Genomic DNA, 22,388 nt, shown 5'->3' on the forward strand with positions numbered 1-22,388 from the left:
GATGTACTTGCTGTTCATTTCTTAAATACCATATTTTCTACCTTAAATTGTGGCAGGTGTCTAGCTTAAAGTAACTTGATCTAGTGGTGATTCCAGGTGTACAAATATATGTTTAACCTTTAGGCCTAACGCCCTTTGCCAATACATTTGACTTCTAACTGCAGGCAACATCATCTTGCTCTATGCCTTGCATTTAACCAACTGACTGTATTAAACAAAAAAGACTGCTTGGTCTTCTCCCTGCACGGGCCTCATGGTAATCCACCTCCATCTCTGTTCCAAACATGCTGTACACATGGCCTTGGGTTGATTACAAAAGATTGCACTGAAGTATCAGGATCTCGCAAAGAAATATGAACGGTGAACATTTGCATGGACAGATGTGGATTAATGTTCATCTTTCTTGAAGCAGGAGATTAAACCAGATTGCTGCATAACAGGTTTTAATTTGGATTTTGATTACAGGAAAGCGACCCAAGAAAACAGTGGAGAGCGGAATCATAATTAAGAACACGTTTCGAACAGAGGTGGGAGAAGTTTCAACATGTCTGTGGGGCATGTGCACTAGTTAACAAAACGTTTAATATGGAAAAGAAAAGGAATACGGTTGCCATCTGCTCTGTTCTGTTTATTTCGATGTATTTTTCCAATTACCCATCAGGTCCCCGATTGCTCTTGTGTGTGATTACTGCAGCTCAGTGAGTTTGAGCTGAAAGCAGGGCTTGAGAATGAGGTTTTTACCTTACGTGACCACGTCTTAGGAGAGAAAGCCCAGGAATCTGTCTCAGGCGAATAATGTCCACATACTGTGACTTTACACTTTAAAACAATTGCTTGCAGTGGAATAGCTGCCACCCATTCTGGTTTTCAGTTTCCTAAATGGCTCTTATGAAGATGGACAGTCAGTGTGGGCTCATCATTATCAGTCAGTCACTCTTGGAAACGAGAATGCCAAATTTCGTCAAGTTTTATATATTTTTTTTAATTGTAATTCAAAAATGTTGACATCAAGCCACCTGCAGTTCTAATTAAAATAGAAAACTACATTTTTGTTAATTGCTATTAATCACCTTGCCATTGTGCAATCCCACCCATACCTTTCCCCTCTAAAAACCCATAGGTGTCTACAGCCCCCTACCCACACACAAAAGGTCATTGCATTCCATCAACTAGATCCTGTGTGCCAAACAACAAAACAAGAATGCACTCCACTCCACAGGGTGGACATAACGAACATGATCACGTTTTAGCAGCACGCTATTAACAATGCATTTTTATTAAATACCACTGGTTCCTTTTAACACTTTCCTTTTAAACTAAAGCTGCCATGAAAATAAATCTTCAGTAATAAATAGCAATGAAGTACAAACTATCCTGAATCGAAAAAACTGTTTTGTTTTGTTTTTTTTCATTCACCATGCATTTTCTTTGCCTTTAAAAATGTTACATTAACATGCCAACATTTACTGTATCTGTATTAGGGTATTATTGTGCTATAAAATGGATCTTTAACTTTTTATATTAAATTATGTTGGTGCACAATTCACCTCCATTTTAAAGGTTAAATTTAATAAATGTGCAGATTATTATATATTATAAAATACTGGTATATGCTAGCAATGTATTAACCAAAGCGGAAAATGGGAATGCGATGAGAATGTTGGTTAATAAATATAGCATTATTCATAATCCCCGAGTATGGCATTTGAATTATGAAAATGATGACACCGGGGTGTTCAACACAGCCACGTTGCGATTAAATTCTCCATCTCTGTGATCCCCAGTAAATCTTTGCAATTTTCATTTTACTGAGATTTAATATGGATCATAGTTGTACAGAGTGCCCTTGGCTTAATCTAAAACAATCTCTCAATGAATTGGGACCAGCAAACATCTGATGATTAAGCCTGGCTAGATGAGCGATTGACTTAACATATTAAGGCTACATCAAAGATATCTAACCATCTGTTCTCATTATAGTTATTGGTGTTAATCTCAAACTCTGACCTGATATTCATAATAATACACAAATTAAATATTTTACACATTTTTCACAGATGAAGATACGTGTTCTTTAAACGTTAGAAGAGAGAAATTCAGAATTACAATAGCACTGGCAGGAAGCAAAGCAGACATTGCAAGCTGCAAAACTTTCTGTGCAAATTAAATACTGATGAATTGCTCTTGTGTTTTTTTCTATATAATTCTACATTTAAGGACTACACTTCCCTCTTTTCATTCATTCGATCTGCTCTGAGCAGGTCTAGATAATGCAATGGATAATACACAGCACTAATGCACTGGCTTTTAAACTACGACATCCTGCATTCCAATCCGGCTCAAAACGAGGTAAATAAAACACGATTTTGATCTGGAAACCGTGGACAGTGCTGAATTCAGAGGTGCTCAGATCAGCTCCTATTTCACAGACACATTCTGAGCAAGCCTAATTAGCAAGGGTGAGCTGAAACTCGCATTTCGAAGTTGTTAGGTATTAATTAAATGGAATAAAACCTGTTAATTACTCAACACAAAACAACGCGGCCCCTCGGTTTCTATTAATTACAGAATTATTGAGTATCAATCAAAAACAATCAGTGACAGTGTAACTGAACACATTCATGTTTTGTAAGTGATTTGTCATCTTTTTTATATGAAATAATTTGTTTCACTTTCCTTAGTTTCCTTAGAAATGCATAATCTCTGCGGGATTGTAGTCCTGGGCAAGGTGTTACCTCTAATTAAACTTGACAAAGAACTACATATCCCAGTTTCCACAATGGCAGCTCGAGTTAAACTACTCAGAAAATTTCAAGTATCAGCACACCCCTACAAAATTAGTACATTTGACAAAAATAAATATTACTTACAAAAGGATTGACCGATTACTCTATATATAAATATATATTTGTATTTCATGTCATACATACAATGATTACAACAGAATACATAAAGTCTGAGGAGCGCCTGTGAAAACTGCATTTTAGGTGTTCCAGTGGAAGGCAATGTACAGTTAAAAATAAACTGCCCATTCAGGACCTGGTTGAAACAAATACCAGGAATGGAATGGCCGGCAAGGACTCCTGGTCCAGTAGATTTATGGATTTAATGTCACATGGCTGCATATATTTATTACAGATCACCTGCACGCTCACATAGCTTGGCACTTATGGAATTTTCTTTTATACAGGCTTTTCATTCACATAGGACTGCAAAGTGCTTTCACAAACACAGTGAATCCAAAACATTGAATTTCCACTGAAGTGCAGCATCCTCCGGGAGAGCTGGCACACTATTTTGTCCCCAAACATTACTGTGGTTAGTTTTATAAGTGGCTACAATCCCTTACCTTTAAAAGGTATACCTTCCATTCTGGGGCACAGCCCCACCAGGCGACAGAATCTCATAATTATTAACTTTTAAAGAGAATGGTCAAAGAATCTCAAGGGATGAGGCATGTAGAAAGAGGCAATTAACAGTAGAGATTCTCAAAGCAAAGTGATCAAGTCAATGACAAACTGTCCCATCAGTTCTGCAAAACACAGAGCGATGGCTGCTGCACGCACTGACGGAGACAGATGGCATGGGATGTGCAGAACAGAGAGAGGGAATGGAGGGGGAGGAGGAGGGGGGGGGTGCTTTACTTACAAAGGGTCTGAGCGCAGCTATACTGAAATAAAGTGATTTCATTACCGCAGGTGATTAAGACGTCATTTACCCTGGGTCATATCACACCCCAGGCTGCTGCCTTAATATGTATATCTGCAGAGCTGCAGTCAGGCTCTGGGACTCTGATATACACCACATTCCAATCACAATGCTATGTCGGAGGGTGGTGTATAGTGTGCTCCATAAGTAGATACTGATTTTGAAGTTTTTAAAAGTGTTAATTATTCATGGTATGAATACATATTCTAGCATATTAAATTTAACTAAGTGGTCTTTGATCTATAATCAGTCTTACTGCATGTCAGCTGAAATAGTTAATCAGACCTATCGCACATCATAGGTATTATACCATGACCTGCATATTGTTACATCCCCAATAATGCCTACCGTTACCAAACAAAGCATTATCGACAATCACCTTTCTTTTACGGGAAATACAGTCACAGAAAAAACGTGCAAATAGGGGTCATATTCATTTGTCAGTGTGTGACAAATAGTTTGTCAGAAAGGTTCCGTGAATAAGCAAAGCATCTGGCTTCCCAATCCACTGTAGCTGTGCACCTGGGGAAAGGCTTGGGTCTATCATCGCATTGTCAGCACAGAAAGTGGAGCGGCTGCCAGCAACAGAAAAGCTACACTTGTAAGCTTGCCAGGCGTGTAATCAAGGGTGGATCAAGTGGATGTACCAGTTGTTGTGTATTGCAATGAATTCAGGCTATTGAAAGAGGAATGCAGTACATCAGTCGAACATGCCACAGTTTAGGATCAGTGCAGGTTTTACTGAAAAGCAGCTCCAAAATACAGTATGCATCCTCGAGAATCTCATTTTTACAAGTTGCAGCTCAATTTGAAGTAAGCTAACTTACCGGTGAATTAAACAAATAACTGAATCAAACCAAGCGTTTTTACACTGCACAATTGTAACTCGTACAGTTTTAAATAGATTTCATATGCCTGGTATTTAATTGTTACTTGCATGGCGTGACAGTTACTGCTGTTGGGAATAGATGTGTGCAGTAGCCACACGCCCACCAGAATTTAATTAATGGATCATACTGTAGGATGATGCGGTTTTATCCAATTACATTTTTCACTTTGATAAGAATCATGCAATTTTAAGAGAAGAGTTTTAAGGTGTAGAAAGGACATTCAAGTTTCTATTTTAAACGTTTTTCAAATCAATCTGTGTTTAGTCACTATTTCCCACTGTTAGAAAAAAACAAAAAACTACTGTAACCAATGTGTTTACTATGTACTAAATAGCAGGTCTGAAATAGACAACAAAAGGGGTTACATTGCATTTTGTCATGAAGCCACAATGCTAACCCTTACAGTAGTTACAATGGTTTTATAGAGACTACTACAGTATGTACTACTGTAAATAAGATGACTGCTGATGTATCAGTATTTTGCCATATTGTTAATTACAATATAATATATTTGCTGGATGTATCTGCAGCTCGAACAAGGTTAGGTTAAATCCCTGTGAATCTGGAGAGGCATTTCGGCTGTCTTTGAGAATAGCACAGACAAATCCCACCATGCTCATTGAGCGATAATGCTTAATTTTGGGCTTAATTCCATTGGAAATTCGCAGTGTGTAATAATGTTTCTTTTGCAGCTTCCAGATAGACACATCACCTCACCTGGGTACCTAGAAAATCCATGTGTGCTTTTAAGAGAATTTTAGCTTTGCTTAAAGGGAAGTGGGCTCTGAATTGCCTATACATCCTACTGAATACATGTTTTTAAATAATGCTGATGACCTGGATATTTCTAAGCTTTCTAGCTTTTTAGGTTTAATCACCAGGGGATTTCTTACAATTTTACTGAAGTGAAATTGATTTGTATACTTTAGTTTAAAACACAAGATGTAGTCAAAACCACATGCAGTCATTTTCTCAGAATGCATTATACAAACTGTGAATCTCTCTTAATGTGATTCTTATTATGGCAGCATGTTTCACCCCGCAGGAAAGGACATACTACAGGACAGCTTAATCAGCCGCTGTCTGTGACGGAGAAACGATTTAATACACAGGCAAATATCCTCACACTCAAGGGGTTGGAAAGCACAAGAAGTCCCTCTAACTTCAGGAACATCGTCAGTACCGTCTTCACCATCTGATGCCACGTATCCTTCTGCTCTAACATTCATCACTATCAATCTGGGACTGCAGCCCGGTCCATCGGCAGTCTACAATCTGATCTGCAGCCAGACATTACACAAAAGTCAAAAATCACCTGTATCCCGTTTTGCATTGGCCAGTCATTAGGTCTTTCCGACATCACTGCGAATTGGAGAAATTGAGTTCGGCCCCCAATGTCAACTTGTGTTGGCAGCATCCCTACTGAAATCCATTCTCTCTCGATGTGTTGCTGACGGAAATGAACATCTTTCAATACAATCCTTGTGGCAGTTGGAAATATAGAATAAACTGTGTGGTTTGTGATCTGAAGGAAATCTCAATGGTGTCTAATTAATTGATTTAAACATCAGTAAATCTACAGTACATACAGTACCACCATTGATTATCCTGCCTTGTTTGCCAAGGTTCTTTGAAAAGATTGTATAAAATATTACATACAAAAGCTTCTAGCAGTGCATGTCAGGTATTAGGTATATGGATTATTGTTAGGTGATCCTTTAGGTCCATTTTCTACATTTCCAGCGATTTACCACTCAAAACATGATTAAATCACTCAATGTATTTCTTGTAATCCTCTTACTCAGTGATATTACAAATATACAAAACATAAAACAAGTTTGCAAACAACCTCTCTGGGATTAAAGAATTCCACTGTGGTGATTAAAATGAAAATTGAGCCGATGTAGATAAATCCAACATTTACTATGTACGATTCACTCACTGTTATAATACAAATCTTTCCATGTAAGAATTAGCATTTGTTTTCTTGTCAACTGCAGAATGATAAACAAAAGCAAGTGGTCAGCTGGGTTTCAGTTCAACCAATGAAACAAAGCTTAGTTTCTTCCTATGTACTAATACATTGGAAAGGTGACATCATCTAGTGACATCATCAGTGCACTCTCCTTAATGCTTTAAGGAAAGAGGACATTCCATAAGGGTGGCTTTACTTATGAAAAGGCCTATTTTGCCCAATGGGGAATGTTCATTTACAGTAGTGATTTGATCCAGCAGGGTTAGCTAAGGTGAAGTGACCTAGGAAGTGCGAGTAAAAATGGAGCATTTGCTAGTAAGGATGAGAGCTTTCTTTAATTAAATGAAAAGACATGTGCGAAAACACGTGGTTCTTTCTTGAGACCTACATAGGGAATAGAAGCAGATAACACATTTCTTTTAAGCAATTTGTTTTTAATACCAATTTGAAAAGGGACAGATAGCGTGGGTTTAAGGGCACCAATATTTACAGTTACCTCTAAAATACACTTCCAGCACATTATGTACAAGATAAAGGTTTGCAAAGTGTTTTACAGAGGGAGAGGATATTTTAAACTTCTGGTTTAACAACCCAATATTCTCTTTTATTCCGATTTCAGGTAACCGAGTCTCGCTAACACTAGCTGCTTGAGAAACAAAATCAGAATATCAAAACTCACAACAAGCTGAAAACTCAAGCTTACCTTCCTGAAATAGTTGCATAAACTGTGCTGCAATGTGACATTTAGCATGCCAGCAATGTCATTACAAACATTACCCAGGAAAGATAATTAAGACTGAAAATGACATCAACCAAAAAACACATTAACTATTATCACAGGAAGAAAAATGACTTTTTGCTCATTTGGAGACCTGAAGGATAAATCTTGCTATCTCAAACACAAAGTACCCTCTATACAAAATACAATTCCCATGTACAGTAGTAGCCAACAGATTCCTTCTTCTGCTACATTTTAAACATGAAGCTCTCCAGCAGCAGCATGACAAAACTCAATGATGAACAGGGAAATGGTGTACCCCCAGATTCAGAAGTGTCATTGTTCCAGGGGCACTGGAACTAGGGGTGCTGGGGGTGCGGCACCCCTGGCTTTGCATGGCTTCCATTATATACAGGGGTTACACTGTGCTGTTTTTGATAGCCATGGCTTCATTTATTTGGTTCCACCGATTGATTCCTCTTTTGGTTTTGTATTTGCAATAGTCAGAGCTACAAATGAGGAATATCTGGGATGGAGCAGCCACAACTGTGACAGTTTTACATACGTTTTGCACATACTGTAGGTAGGTGCCGGTTCCAGACATATTCAGGACAGGAAGGGCTTAATGTGTATTTGTGTTTGTGTAAAAAACAGCCTGTGATAGTCTTCCATCAGTGACTTGCCATACTTTTTGTCACAAAGGATTATATTACAGTATCTGAATAATAGAGATTTATAAAGTTGCAATAACAAATTACTTAATGGAGTCGGACCTAGATTAATGTATTACCACAGTAATCCACCGACTCCACTTCTTTTTTAACAAAGACATTGAAATAAATCTACAACCATCAAATCATATGCCTGCTTTCTAAAGGTCCTCGAAACACACTTAGATACCTTCTTGAAAATAAATCTGTTTTCCACGTTATAATCTATTCACATGAATTCTCTCTCAAATCATGAATAAAAGCGCTCAGTTTAGTGCTTCAAATCCTCTAAGACCCTGATATTACCCCATACACGGGCCATATAAAACAAAGTCACAACAGTCAACAACGCTGTCCAGAACCTTGTATGTGATTTCCATTGTACTGATTACAATGAAACCCTCTGCCCTTGCTCTAGAAGGATGCTAAAAGGCTTTGTTAAATCTAAGTGATTCTGCCTTGGGGATAAGCCAGCACTTGTCTTCAGCGACTGTACTATAGAAGTCAATTTGTCCTTAATTCAACCACTAGAAACAATGGTGCAGATAAAACTTTAATGAGAAAGATGAACACTTACAAAACAAAACATGCCCGTCGCTCCTGAGGACAGCAAGCTCACAATCTATCAGCCAGTCTGGTTTTGTCTTCACACAGCTACCAATAACCCTACAGGACCATTGCCAGGACCCCCATGGACATTTGATGTGACTCAGGGGTTCTGTCCTGGTTAAATAAATACAAATGAAATTTAAAAGAAAAAGAAGACACGTGGCAAAAACGTGTTCAGCACCTCAACAAATGTAAGTGTTTCTGTTGGGTTAGTTCATTTCACATATTTAGCAACACTGGATTGAACCAAATAAGCCCCAACAATGTGTAGTCTTGAGGACTGACCCTTTTCCTAGCTTGGATCCTCTTCAAGATTGCTCAAGGTCATTACAAAATGCTCAGAAGGAACCACGTTAAACACCGATTAAAACGTTTAGACATGTATTCTTTTGGTAATGTCTATCAGTTTAGCATCAACATTTGTCCTTGACTTATACTGATAAACAGAAAGACCGAAAGGGATGCTGTCAAAACAGCATTTGATGTAAACAAGTAGCTCTGGTCTTTAGTAAAACATGCTCTCAGTTAAACTGCTAAAAAAAAAAAATATTTGGACATACATTTTTTTAGATGATATTATATATTTCCAATCTTCTATGCAGATGAAGCATTTCTTATAATACCCCACATTTGCCAGCAATGAGTTTGGCACTCCATTTATCATCTTTTAACCTCATCATGTAAATTGCAGACTAATCTATCCTATTACAGACTAAGAAGAGCAATCATCCTTAAAAGAACCTTCCCAGACCTGTTATTTTAAGAAGGTCCAGGAACTTAGGTACAGTGGAGGGGGGGGGGGGGGGGGGGTACTGTAGTTTACAACTCCTGCCTTGGAATGTGTTTATTCCTTTGTCACAAAACGCACACTTCACTTAATAAGAAATGCTGTACAAACTGCATCACATCCCCATCAGCTGATACAGATATTGAACCTCGTCCACAGTAAGAAGATTACAGCAATGAGATAGAGTAGCTTTATGTGTCTTTATCATCTAACTCTTTCAGGATATAAAGCAGCGTTCAGGCTATAAGTAGTGGCTTACCGCAGACCTTGTCATAACCCAGCTCTTTGGAGGAGCCGCTTTGGAAACTGAAACTTTAACAGTTTCTAGCAGCAATGGACATCTCTTTTATTAAGGAGATCCCAGGCGTTCTTGAGGGGAATTTCGTTTTATCCAATCTATTTAAAGCAACACTTAGCCATTCAAACCAAACACTCAACTAGCTTACTAAGGAGAGCAGTTTTTTTCTTCTTAAAAATGTACATTTGTTAACATGTTAGTCAGCCAGTTAAAAAAGTGGAATTCCACACTTCATATCAGGTATGGAGACGTATCCTCGGCGGTCTGTTCAAATACCACATCACTGCTCTTTATCATTCTCTCTATTTACTCTTTTTTCAAGATCAAATGATCGCAAACGTATTACGAGGCTGTTAATGCTATTAAGAGTTCTATTAAAAAGGCTTTTTCTTTATTGCACAACACAACACACACTTCGAAAAGCGATACTGGCTTTAAAATGACACAGTTAAACAGTCATGTAGGCTATAATGAAGCTGCTTAATGAATTTGGTGTCCTTGAAAGTTCTTCATCAATTTTTTTTTTCTCAGTCTGTCAGCGAATCCACGTGCCACTGCTATATTAATTAAACACAACATTTCCTGAAGTGCTTAAGTGAAGCGCTATTATTGATAATGAGCAGGTTTAGAGGCGTCCCATCCCTCCAAGATTACTTTTTAAACCGGCCTTATTAAGCAGAAAATTAGACCCAAATCAGCCTACAAGGTCCTCATTAAAAGCCACTGATCCTTGGCCACTTCCATGTTCTAACAATTTTAATTAGGAAACTGGAAGTCTATCGGCTGTGATAAATGCTATTAATCTTCCCTTTCACTTGCTTTCTATCAGCATCTCATTCCCCTACTTGCTCTGGTCTACATCCGCTCGCTGTTAAATAGTGCCCTTGTAAAAGTGCTGCTTCCAGTAAACTTAGTCACGGGACAGCTTTGCAGTGATCACTAGTAGAATAGTAGTGACTTCAAATCCATTTTACAGAACGGTTTGATGTTAATGTAATGGATTTGTCTCCACATTAAATCAGAACAACATGGTCAATATTGATTATCGACTTTGGGCTGCAATTGCACCTTCCTGAAAAGGTGAGCTCCCTGTGAGGTTTTGAGTTTAATAACTGCAATAAAACAGACACCTACTTTACAAAGGCAAAACATACACAGCAAAATCAACAAAACTAGTAAATAAGTGAAAACCAAAAAGTGTGCGCTAATATGCAAGTAGCCATCTCTAGGGAGAAACCCAGTACCCAATCTGCACCAGCACACCACAAAATAAGATGAAAATGTTTAAAACAATATGCAACTAAGACACTGCAGTTCTTTGGACAAGTACTGTACTTTTTACCTGAATGAAGATATGACTCATAAATGCAATACAGTATTAATCACACCCTTCAATTGTTCTTCCTAAACAGTATACAAACTAGATGTATTTGTATATATAGATTTTAAAAAATGGTTTGCATTTCCATCTGCTTTTAGGGAAAAATCACTAAATTTAACATAAAAATAAATCGAAGACAACAGATCATGTTTTTTGTTTTTTTTTGCAGACTTCACATTTTGTACCCATATGTGCCAACATGAAACTTGCTGTAGCAAGTGTATTCTGTAAATTCTGTATTCTGTAAATATAAATTGTTACAGGCCAATTACAGACAATCTTTTTCTCTACAGCTGGCTTATGACGTACTGCTGCGGACCTATTTTAATACTGTACTACTTTGCAAATTAACAAGTCTTGATGTATTTCCACATGGAGTGCAGCTACACAACAAAACTACAGTCGTTCATATTCCTTTAGAAAGAATCTTGAATTATTCAACGCACAATTAAACACAAGGCTTGAATCAGGTTGTGCGAAAGAGAGAGGGAGGAGAGGATATCTTCATTTAATTGGAAGAAGCTAATGTATATTACCTGAAAAGTGAGCCAGCTTGAACTCAGACTTTACCTGCCATCCTCCACGGCTCTTCACTTCTCGGATTATTAATGGCAAACTACACTGGTTCTGTCATTAATTAATGAACATCCTCCTTGCTTGGAACGAGTGACAGTCTCGTTCTGCTGGTATGGTGGGGGAAACGGGAAGCTCTCTGTTCTGTATTCTGCAAAGTTCCCCACCAGTTTGTTTTTCTAGGGACCATTACTGTGATTACTGTTTGTCTGGGATAAGCCTGCCTTGATTGTCACCTCTGATACTACATCAAGCAGAGTCTGGTGAGCTCCTAGTGCGGCTGTCGCCCAATGGAAGGTGACCTTTTTTGCAGCTGACCGCGCTTGTTTCCTAATGTACTTCTCCCAACGCTGGCTTATGAACACTGGTAGAATTTATAAACCTCTGACATATCAAGTTACAGCCAGACATCATTTATTAAAATTAAACCGATATGCTGTTTTCTTCCTTCGTTCGGTATAACAGCACCGATTAAAATCTATTGTGTCAGGTGCCTTGTGGCAATGGGCAAACACTTTGCCTTGCTCATACATCATAGGGTTTGCGGCCATATACTAGATTTGCCCCTGTCTTATTAAAATAACGAATGGAGTCCCAATGGATCTAGACTGACTAGCCGGACATCGGACTGAATCACAATGTTTTTCAGAACCAACTGACTACGCCTTCATTATTTTCGACAATATGAGGCTTGGAGGAACAGCGGGCATGATGTCATGCGGACCACGCTGTGTTTTGTGTTACTGTAGAAAAAAAAGAAAGAAATCTAAGCATTTCTCTCTTGCGATTTCAAAAAACAACCATTACTAAACTTAACAGTATAGAAGCATTGCACTTTTAAGATGATGTTAAAGGATAGCAAGCTTGGCTCTGTCAAGCGTACTGTTAAACAATATAAAGTATGCATAACATGCATTGATGATAGAATGTGATGAAAACACACCAGGCTTCCTCTTTCAAAAAGACATTTCTCCAGGCAGAATTTGTGTAGATTATAATAAGGTTTGTAAATAAAACAGCACTTTGACACAAGCATTTGCTGTTATTGTCAGCTGTAGAGTAGTAGGCTTATGTGAAATATATTAATAAGGTTGATTATCCTATAAAATGTAAAACAATATGCATGAATGACGGTTTGTTCTCTTTACTTACAGCATAACACCTCTCTCTTTTTCAGATAAAAATCCTGGTGCAAATGATTCTGCTATATGCCCTTAATATGAATATCAGGAGATGTTTACTGGTACTCACAGGACTAAGTCTGATGTCTCTCTTTCTGACATCCACACTGATAGATTGCCTACCTGCAACAACCTAAAAATAGGAATATACCAAACATGCAAACACAGTTATTCTTATTTTTAACAATAGTCTCTGTAGATTATATTACCCAGTTATTGGGAGAACACATAATCAAAGAGACCCGAGATAGTAAAAAATACCTTATTTCCAACCTACTGTATGAGACATCAAAATGAAATATAATCATCTTTTCTGTAATTACGCCTGCTTCATATTTTCCTTTCACTCTTAAATTACATTTATTTTCATACTGTGTGTCCTTTAAACTGGCATATACAACAGGAAGGGGTATTTTCAGCACAACTTGAAAAGGGGAATTGGAAACTCCTGGCCAACATGCCATGATCATTACTATTAATACATATATCAACTGAGGTGAGTAGTGAGGCCAGTTATTACAGTATATTGCCTAGTTTATAAAGGTTACATAAACCTCATTTGTATGTATTTCTATATACATTTGCACATGCAATGTAACAGAGAACAGAAGCATTTGGCTGTTTATTTTCTCTTATAAAGTATGCACTAACATTGCAGGAAACATCAAGTCTTACCTTCACAAGGACCATGGTCAAGCAGAAAAGTGCAGTGGGTTTATATAAAATCGTCCTAAAATACAAACAAATTCAATTTAAAACAAACCATATAATACAAAAAAAAGCACACACACATGCATTTTTGATCGCGCTCTTGAAAAGCAGTAGATAATACAGGATTTGCTCTTTGTTGTAAATGAATAGACCCATTAGAAAGCTTTCTTTTGTCCTGCACATATGGAGCGAGTAAATTACTGCAGAAGTTAAAGTAATAGCTTGCTTCCCTTTATTCTAATTAAATGATGTTAAGTCAGATAAGTAAATAAAACAGCACTGCCATATGCCAGAATGAATAGTGCGCCATTGTATTGTCAAATGTGTCCATGTGTATAAGGCGAGGACAAACCCCAATGAATGGCTGTCCAGGAAAGCCTTTTCGGCAGATACCTGCCACGTGCTTGAGAGACTCCATTCAAGAGATGCATTTTATTATGACAGGACTAAAGCAGCTTCGTTCAATTAAGATACTATATATATATATATATATATATATATATATATATATAAAAATTCATGCAATAATAAAATCAGGTTTGGGGGTTTGCAGAACTTAGCGAAATCATGTTTCATACTTTCAAAACTCATTAAACTCAAATATAAGTTTAACTCAAATACTTTTAAAGTCACAGGAAATACACTGATTCCCCTGATATATCCACATACTGGTTCATTGTATTTACCTTTTTTTAAGAAATACATGAAGTATTATTTTTTTTTTCTTTCTCCTTATTATAAACAAGTATAACACCACCACCCCCAATATTACAGCATTAGATGTATTGGACAAAAAGTGGTGTACAATATACACAAACAATGCTAACCATAAAAACACTGATTACTGAAACACAGTTTGCTTGGGTTAGCTTCCATATCGTTTTCAGGAGTTATAACGTAGGCCTAAGAATTTCCATACTTATTTAACTCACCTTTCTTTAAGTGCTGTTTTTTTGCAGTGTTTGTAAATAAAAGAAATGAGCTTTAAACACATCAACACGTTATTTGACCACAGGGGAACAACAACCTTGTGAAAGATCCTCAATAAACAACTCTACGTTTACTGCTGAACACATTGGGTGCGTTCACGGATATCATTCTGCGCATATTCTCTGCAGAATCTGACCAATTTAGCCAATGGGTGCGTTCACGGAGATCACTGGCTAAATTGGTCAGATTCTGCACAGAATTTTCTCTGTGAACGTACCCATTGTCTTTAAACGTGCGCAGCTAAGAATTAACCTGATTGTGTTGCCTTCAACTTCACGCGGCAGTGATTGGCTGAACAATTTAAAGGGCCTTTGTCATTGGCTCAGACACTTGCTCTTTTCAGACTCCAACTTGTTTTTATAATTATACTAACCGTTGTATTTGTCTTACAAGTTTCAACGGGTATAAAAACCAATACAGGTATATATGTATTTGTTATATTTAAATAAGAAATGTATAAGGCAGTTCAACGTTATCGAAGCAAAGTAATCTTTAAATTACGGGCCCAAATCAATTAACTTTTTATCTGAGAGAAAGAGTTTTAGGACAATACAAATTCAGGCAAAAAACAGCAAATGTAGAGCTATTTTATTTTCATTCATTTTCTACGATTAACCGAATTAAAATAAATAGCATAGGGCATATAAATGTATTTGATTTTCTAAAACGTCTTTTGTCAGCTGAAAGTTCATTGGGTTGGCCAAGGACCGAGTTGAAGTACAGAGTGGTTAAATCTTGTAAGGCCTAATATAACAGGGCCCGCTGTTCTCCAGGAGCACCGTGTAAAAAAGATGTATTACGACGTCACTACTGTGAAACTGTAATATGTTACCTTTTAAAGGTCAGCGTTCTTTCTACCAACAACTGTTTGGCCTGTCGTTGGAAATATCTCATTCGGTTCTACAGGCATCAGTCATTCACCGGTGCGCTCAATGCTCTTCATGGTGGAACAACTCTTAACTAATTAGTTGTCACAAATTCTGCAGTCCCTGCCTGGCACAGTACTGGTATGTGGTATGTCACGTTTTGTAATTTAAAAACAAAAAAAACGTAAATTAAGTGAAAATGTATTTTATGTAATGCGTAAATGTCACAGTTTGTACCGGACTGTGCTTGTACTCTAAACAGAAAGGTGTTTCAGTAACATCAGGACTGAACACAAACTTTACTTTTTATTTTTACTGTATGAAACTGCATCAACTACAGCAAGCTGGTTTGCATTAACACCCGGTTATGTAATGCTTATTTAGACCGTCAGCGCCAACAACAACAATACATAGGCTACTAATCATTCTATAAATAACAATTATGTAAAAAAAAAAAAAAGGCGTCACGGGTTTTTTTCATCAGATAACTAACTTGGGGCATTTTGTATGTCGTTTCTATGGGGCAATATGCGTTCCACTTTCACAAATTATATTAAAAATTAGTTTTGGATTCAAACACGTTTGTTATCAGCAGATATTCGAGGAACCGAGTTATTTTGCGTAAATAACATCAATTCGTTTGTTTATCTATTTGTTCATATTTGTTTTACTTAAGACCCATTGCTATTTGTTTTTTTATTTAATAGAAACTCTTATTATATTTGTTACATCTATGTACATAATTTAATTGTATGTGTACAATATTGTTTTTGTTGTAGATGCTGAATCGTAATATTTTTTTAGTATTATTATTATTATTATTATTATTATTATTATTATTATTATTATTATTATTAACAACAATTGAACGGGAGTCATTGTTGCTAATTGTTTTTTTAATTGTTCTAAAAACATAAAAATTGCTAACCATCTTTTTTTTCCCCCCAGAACTCCAGTACTTCACAGAAGTCTAAAACTGAAAGTATGAGAGAGTCTTAATGCCCCCACATGATTTTCCAATTAGCATAACAGTGGAGACAGCCGTGGAAATTGGGTTAATAGCAGGGGTAGGTGCATCGGGGCTTTGTAACACAAATACCCGAAGACAGGCAGTGCACCCGGAGGCTGTTTCTACACCCCTCCCTATAGCAACGCTGACACAGCAAGAGAGATATAGTGATAGACTATAGAAAGTGTATCATTATTATAGGTGACTCCCAAACAACCATTAACCATGTTTAATGATATGTATCTCCTGTCTGGACTTGAGCAAAGTTATTTAGTTTATATTTTAATGGAGAGCTTAAGGGTTGTTTTATAGTTGTTGTATTACTTTATTTCTGTTTGTTTTTTATACGCTACAACGCAATATTGTGTCAATTTAATGAAGTATTATTATTATTATTATTATTATTATTATTATTATTATAAATAACAAACTACACATATTCTACATAATTCGACCGGAGATGTAGTCATTGAAACCGGGATAGGTTGTTTTTTTGTTCCAGAATTATAGACCATTTACAAATCTACAAAAAAGAAAGTGTTTTAGTAGACTTTTTAAAAACTCCTAGTGTTGGTATTCTTTCGCTTACAAATGTACTGTGCTTTTTAATTTTGTTTTAAACAGTAACTCTGAATACAGAACTGTTCTGTCATCAATAGCATTGACACGCAACAGTAATTTCAAATATCTGTTAAAACACAACTTTTAAATAAAAACTACAAATGGTGTAGTCTCTAACGTTACTGTAATGAAGTTAGTGTATCTTTAAAACAAACATATGTAGAAGTGGAAGAGGTCATACAAGACCCACAGAAAGAGATAGATAGATAGATAGATAGATAGATAAAGCAACACAAATAAGTAAGCGGAAAGTTCAGAAAAATCCGATTCAGGCATTTTTTTTTTTTTTTTAATTATAAATACATATAAACAATATATGAAATTCAATGTTTGCAGCACAAGCGAATAAAACTTTTAAAATCAAGACCTTATAATCCAAATCTTTGATTCCTAGAAGTATCGCACAGACATACAGTACAATCGAGTGATTTGTTCAATAGCAAAGTCAACATTTTCAACACAGCTCGAATATCTTACATAATATAACTTTTACATTTGATTTGATGTAATGATATTTCATTTAGTAGCAAAACCCCGTACAAGTCGACAGACACCTCGAGCATTATAAACACTAATTACAATAGATCCACATCCACAGATAATCTACACGATGTAGTGATGTTGCATAGATCACAGTTAAACCGTTTACATATCCTGTAATGGTATAAGACTTTCATTTATGGCAAATCTCTAAAACAGGCATTGTCACTAATATAATTCTCGCATGTAACTCTGTAAATGACATGAACATTGATTCATTAGGACTGCAAAGGATTTTTAAGTTAAATTAAGAGAGAGAGAGAGACATCTTTAAGGTTAACAGCGTTTTTGAATGCTCATTTCCAAAACTAATCTTAGTCTTTGCTAAAGAAAGATCTTATATTATCGTATTTTAAATCTGGGTGAAACGTTTCAGCCGTTATTTAAATATAGTTTAGGGTTATGTATGATAACAATGTCCTTTCCCAACAAAATGACGCAAATAAGTAGAAAGACTGACAGATGGGTGCATGGCTGGAAGTGTGCATAGGCAAGCTCCGTCAAGGTTTATCGCTGCAGTGTTTGAAGAGACTGGAAGGTGCTCCGGTGTAAGTAGTACATTTTTCGGCACAGGTGGCCAGAGCGGTCCCGGTGAATGGATACACGGCTGCTTGTCCAAAGGGGGCCAGGGCTGCGGGAATGGGAGAAGTTAGTGTCTGTCCCTGGTTCAAATAAGCCACTACCCTCCTCATTTCCTCCAAAGCCTGTGCCTGCATTAAGATGTAGTTCTTGGCCAACAACAAAGTAGCGATTTTGGAAAGTTTTCTTACAGAAGGGCTGTGAGCATAAGGGATCACTGACCGAAGACCATCCAAGGCGTCGTTTAGATCGTGCATTCTCCTTCGCTCCCTTGCGTTGATATTCAGCCGGAGTGATCTCTGTTCCTTGGGCTTTTTGGTGCGTTTATCTGCGCCAAATGCGGGGCCTCCTTTTGAATCCACCGGGCCAAAGCTGTCGTCGTCCTCGTCGCTTGTGTGCTCACCTCCGCTTTCCGTAGACTTTGCTGTTTGACTCGTAAGGAAATCAGCACCTACAGATCCGGGATAGCGCCCAGCACTTCCAGCACCATGGCCAGCTCCGAAGCTGAAAGCAGATTGACCGTAGCGCTGTGTCAGATCAATTAGCGCGTCATTGCTTATTGATTTCAGTTCATCCATTCTCGCATCAGCACCATGGAAAATACCTTCTTCTCCAACGTTCATTTCTAATGCAAGTCAATTTCGCAAAAAGTAGTTTTTTTCTTTGGGGGTCTTGCTTTTTTTCCAGGCTCCTCTGTTTTTTTTCTGTTCTTAATGTAATCTTCTTGCCCTTCTTTACTTTGACATGAACAGTGCTGTTAAAACTATCGAAGACGTTTCATTGAAACTAAGCGAGCTTCTTCCAGACGGAGCCGCACAGTGCGCCGTGCCCTAGCCTTGGGCAGGATGTGACTCATCTTCCGTCGCACTTGCTAGTTAGTAGGGAGAATTGCCCACTGGGATTAACTATCCACCCAATCAGGAAGGCGTTTTAATTAATAGGATGAAACCCTTTTAAAATCAGAAGGGAGGTTACTAGAACCACAGCCATAAAATAAGACATACTATAATACAGTTTGCTTTAGCCAAGTCTCACTTTTCCGATACCTATACATATAAATGCGTATCACGTATTTTGCTTATGATTCCATTGTATGATTGGAGTTTCACATATTACCTGCACGTTGCGTCAGAGTTAGATGCCTGTTCACAAAACAAAAGTGCACACATGTGTAATAGTTATCAATTACACGTTATTGACAACATTTATTTGCATATACGGTGGCACGCTATGAGACCTTGTAAATTACCACGGGTTGCCTAGAAATTATGCTGTGGCACCAGTTTTTTCAAAGCCTGAAAGTTATCAGTTATGTTTCAATCTTTTAGGGCTTTTAATGTAATAGTATTTTAACCTCTGCAGCCTAATCAAATATGGTGATACATCGCCAATGTGGATTTTAATTTTAATTTATGACAACTTCTTTAATTTCGAAGTGACATTTCACTGTAGACTTACACGTCATGGTATTCAAAATAATTATGAACTTTTTTTTTTTTTTCTTAGCAGACGCCCTTCTCCAGGGCGACATGCAATTGTTTCAAGATATCACATTCTACATTATTTCACATTATACAGATATCATAATTTTTTAAAAAAAACATTTTTACGTACAATTACCCATTTATACAGTTGGGTTTTTTACTGGAGCAATCTAGGTAAAGTATCTTGCTCAAGGGTACAGCAGCAGTGTCCCCCACCTGGGATTGAACCCACGACCCTCCGGTCAAGAGTCCAGAGCCCTAACCACTATTCCACACTGCTGCTCTATAGAACTCAAGAACATAGATATTGGTCTTGCATTTATTACTGGTTCAAGTTCACAGATGCTGTAGTTTATATTTCATCATCACTTATTTAACGTCGCCACCAAGTGACAAAGAAAAGTATAACAGTTCATGAAGCAACCACTGTTAAAATATGAAACCTGCTTCCTCGGATCCTGTTTATAGTAACGCTTACAAATCAGCATATTGATTGAGTTCAGAATGTCCCACTGATGACACAAACCAAAGTACAATTGTGTCATAGTGTAGGTTCCAAACGAGCTACAGTCATCTCGTTTATATCTGATCGTGTTTGTTTTCAGGCGTTAATTTGGTTCAGGGTTTGTTTATCAGTGTGAATGCAAAGCTTCTGAGTATAAATGTGAGGTGTACACTTTAAAATATCGCTTTTTAAATACAAAAACAACATTACTTATCTGAAAAAAATAAATAAGTGGTACTAAAAGTAATAAAATGGTGTTCCTTTAAAAATATATATATATATATATATATATATATATATATATATATATATATATATATATATATATATATATTTACCAATATAAAACACATATTTTATTTGTATTCTCATAGACGATAACAGTATATAACGTACAGTAATCGTATATAGTAGCCAAGCACACTCCAACATAAGCCACAAGGGCCGCATCTTTTTAAAATCTTATTTAGCCTGTACAGAAGCAGTAATTGAAAAGGTTACCAATAGCCAACTTGTTAGTTTTTTCTTTCACACTTATAATTACTTGTTTGTTTTTTTCTTCATATTATGCCCTATTTATATTACAGAATGGAACCCTCAACGTATTCCACGGGAATAACCGGTGATCTAGTTCTGCACTAATTGTCATGCAATTTATCCGGCTGTATGAAAAACAAGTAAAGACGAACACTGAAGGACGCCATCCGTCATGTTTCCCAAAGTCGTCTCTTTTTTTCCCCATGCAGAAACATGCTTCAGATACAGGACACCGTATGACCTGGTGATGTTTTCAGTATGCAAGAGATGTTGTTAAAAAAAAATACAACATACACTTATGCCAGCTAATACAGTTTATTAAAGGCTAGTAAAGCAAATACATTTAACGATTTAATTCATTTCGATTCAGAAATCCCTCATCTTATCTCAACTAAACTTTTTTGTTTTGTTTTTCAAGTTCTTAAAAACACGGATCAGTTCACTTTTGAACCAGTATAAAATAGGACACTTTCACGAGTAGCTCGCTACGGACAACTAGCGGCAATTTGTAGAAGTACAGCTCATTCGATAGGATCTCTATCCTAATAGTGTTGAATATAAAATGTTCCACACAGCATACCGCTAATCAGTCTAAGACATGGTCAGTAAAACTGAAATATAAGACACCGAACCTACATGTACCTGTCCTCTTTCAAAGCAGGTCTCCATCTGAACTATTTTAATGATTTCAATTGCAATGGCTCTAAATACCCCAACAGTGATACATGGTACAGTACCATTAATGAAAACTTTCAGTTCAAGTTCCTTACTTTCAGGTAGTCGGTTGAACTTATACTGTACATTTCACTTACGTTTCTGCGTAAGAAATAATGCCGATCACGGCATGCATTCATTGTGAGAAGTGTTAATTCATGCGTGAATTCATGCCTTAAACATGTGATCAACCTCATGTTACAAAAGGAACATGGAATAAATACGGGTATTTAAACCCACATGAGTTAACAAGGCTGCATTCAAACTGAATTTCTTCAGAACTCGGAGGAAGCGCAGAAGATATTCAGGTGTTGTTCCTGTGGTATTCAGCCGGAAATCATTATGAATTTGCGGGCGTTATTTTAAAGTTTTACCGGCAATACCCCGACATGATCGTCATCTCATGGCAAAATGTAGATGTGAAAAAGAAACCATGTGAAAAAAGAAGAGAGTGATCACTGCTTGTTTATACATGCTCAGACCCAAGTGTCCTGGACACTGTCCCACATGGAATCGAAAGCATATGACAGTTTGGCTGAAACTCTTTTGAGAATGTATTTGAAATGGGTTCGTTATAAATTAACACATACATTTCAGTTAACCTGCTGGAAGATGATCCTCTCACGTAAATGTATTCACGAGTTACTAGTATGTCTTTAACAAGGAGTGCCTTTTGAACAGAGATCACATTATCAGAAACACTTCCCAATACTGTGCTGCAGACTGCCTGCTCGAACAGAAAAACACACGGAAAATAGAGAAATCCACTGCAACGTCTCACCAGCAGGTGGTAGGCTTGCTCAAGAAAAGGTGCTGATGCAGAGCTGTGATTTAGTGGCTAGCATTAATGCTTTATGACAGGTGAGCAACCCCCGTCAGATTTCCGAAGCAATGTACAGTAAGAGCAATGGACACATCTATAAATACTGCATTGTGCTTACATTGCATAGCTAAAAAGCTAGAATTCTATTCTGAAGATATTTTAAAGTGTAACACAGCAGT

At 37.1% G+C, this 22,388-nt stretch overlaps 1 protein-coding gene across 1 annotated transcript; it reads right to left on the reverse strand.

Moving 5' to 3' along the window:
* Nucleotides 1-17,295: 17,295 nt before the first annotated feature.
* Nucleotides 17,296-19,015, reverse strand: LOC131702052 (class E basic helix-loop-helix protein 23-like). Its single transcript, XM_059003625.1, has one exon. The coding sequence runs from the start codon at nt 18,767-18,769 to the stop codon at nt 18,068-18,070; it is 702 nt and encodes a 233-aa protein (XP_058859608.1). The 5' UTR covers nt 18,770-19,015; the 3' UTR covers nt 17,296-18,067.
* Nucleotides 19,016-22,388: the final 3,373 nt, after the last annotated feature.

This window comes from Acipenser ruthenus, chromosome 29 (assembly GCF_902713425.1).
Source record: "Acipenser ruthenus chromosome 29, fAciRut3.2 maternal haplotype, whole genome shotgun sequence".
Taxonomy (NCBI): domain Eukaryota; kingdom Metazoa; phylum Chordata; class Actinopteri; order Acipenseriformes; family Acipenseridae; genus Acipenser; species Acipenser ruthenus.

Coding starts and splice junctions, on each gene's coding strand:
- LOC131702052 (XM_059003625.1), bottom strand. CDS start 18,769: ATGAACGTTGGAGAAGAAGGTATTTTCCATGGTGCTGATGCGAGAATG.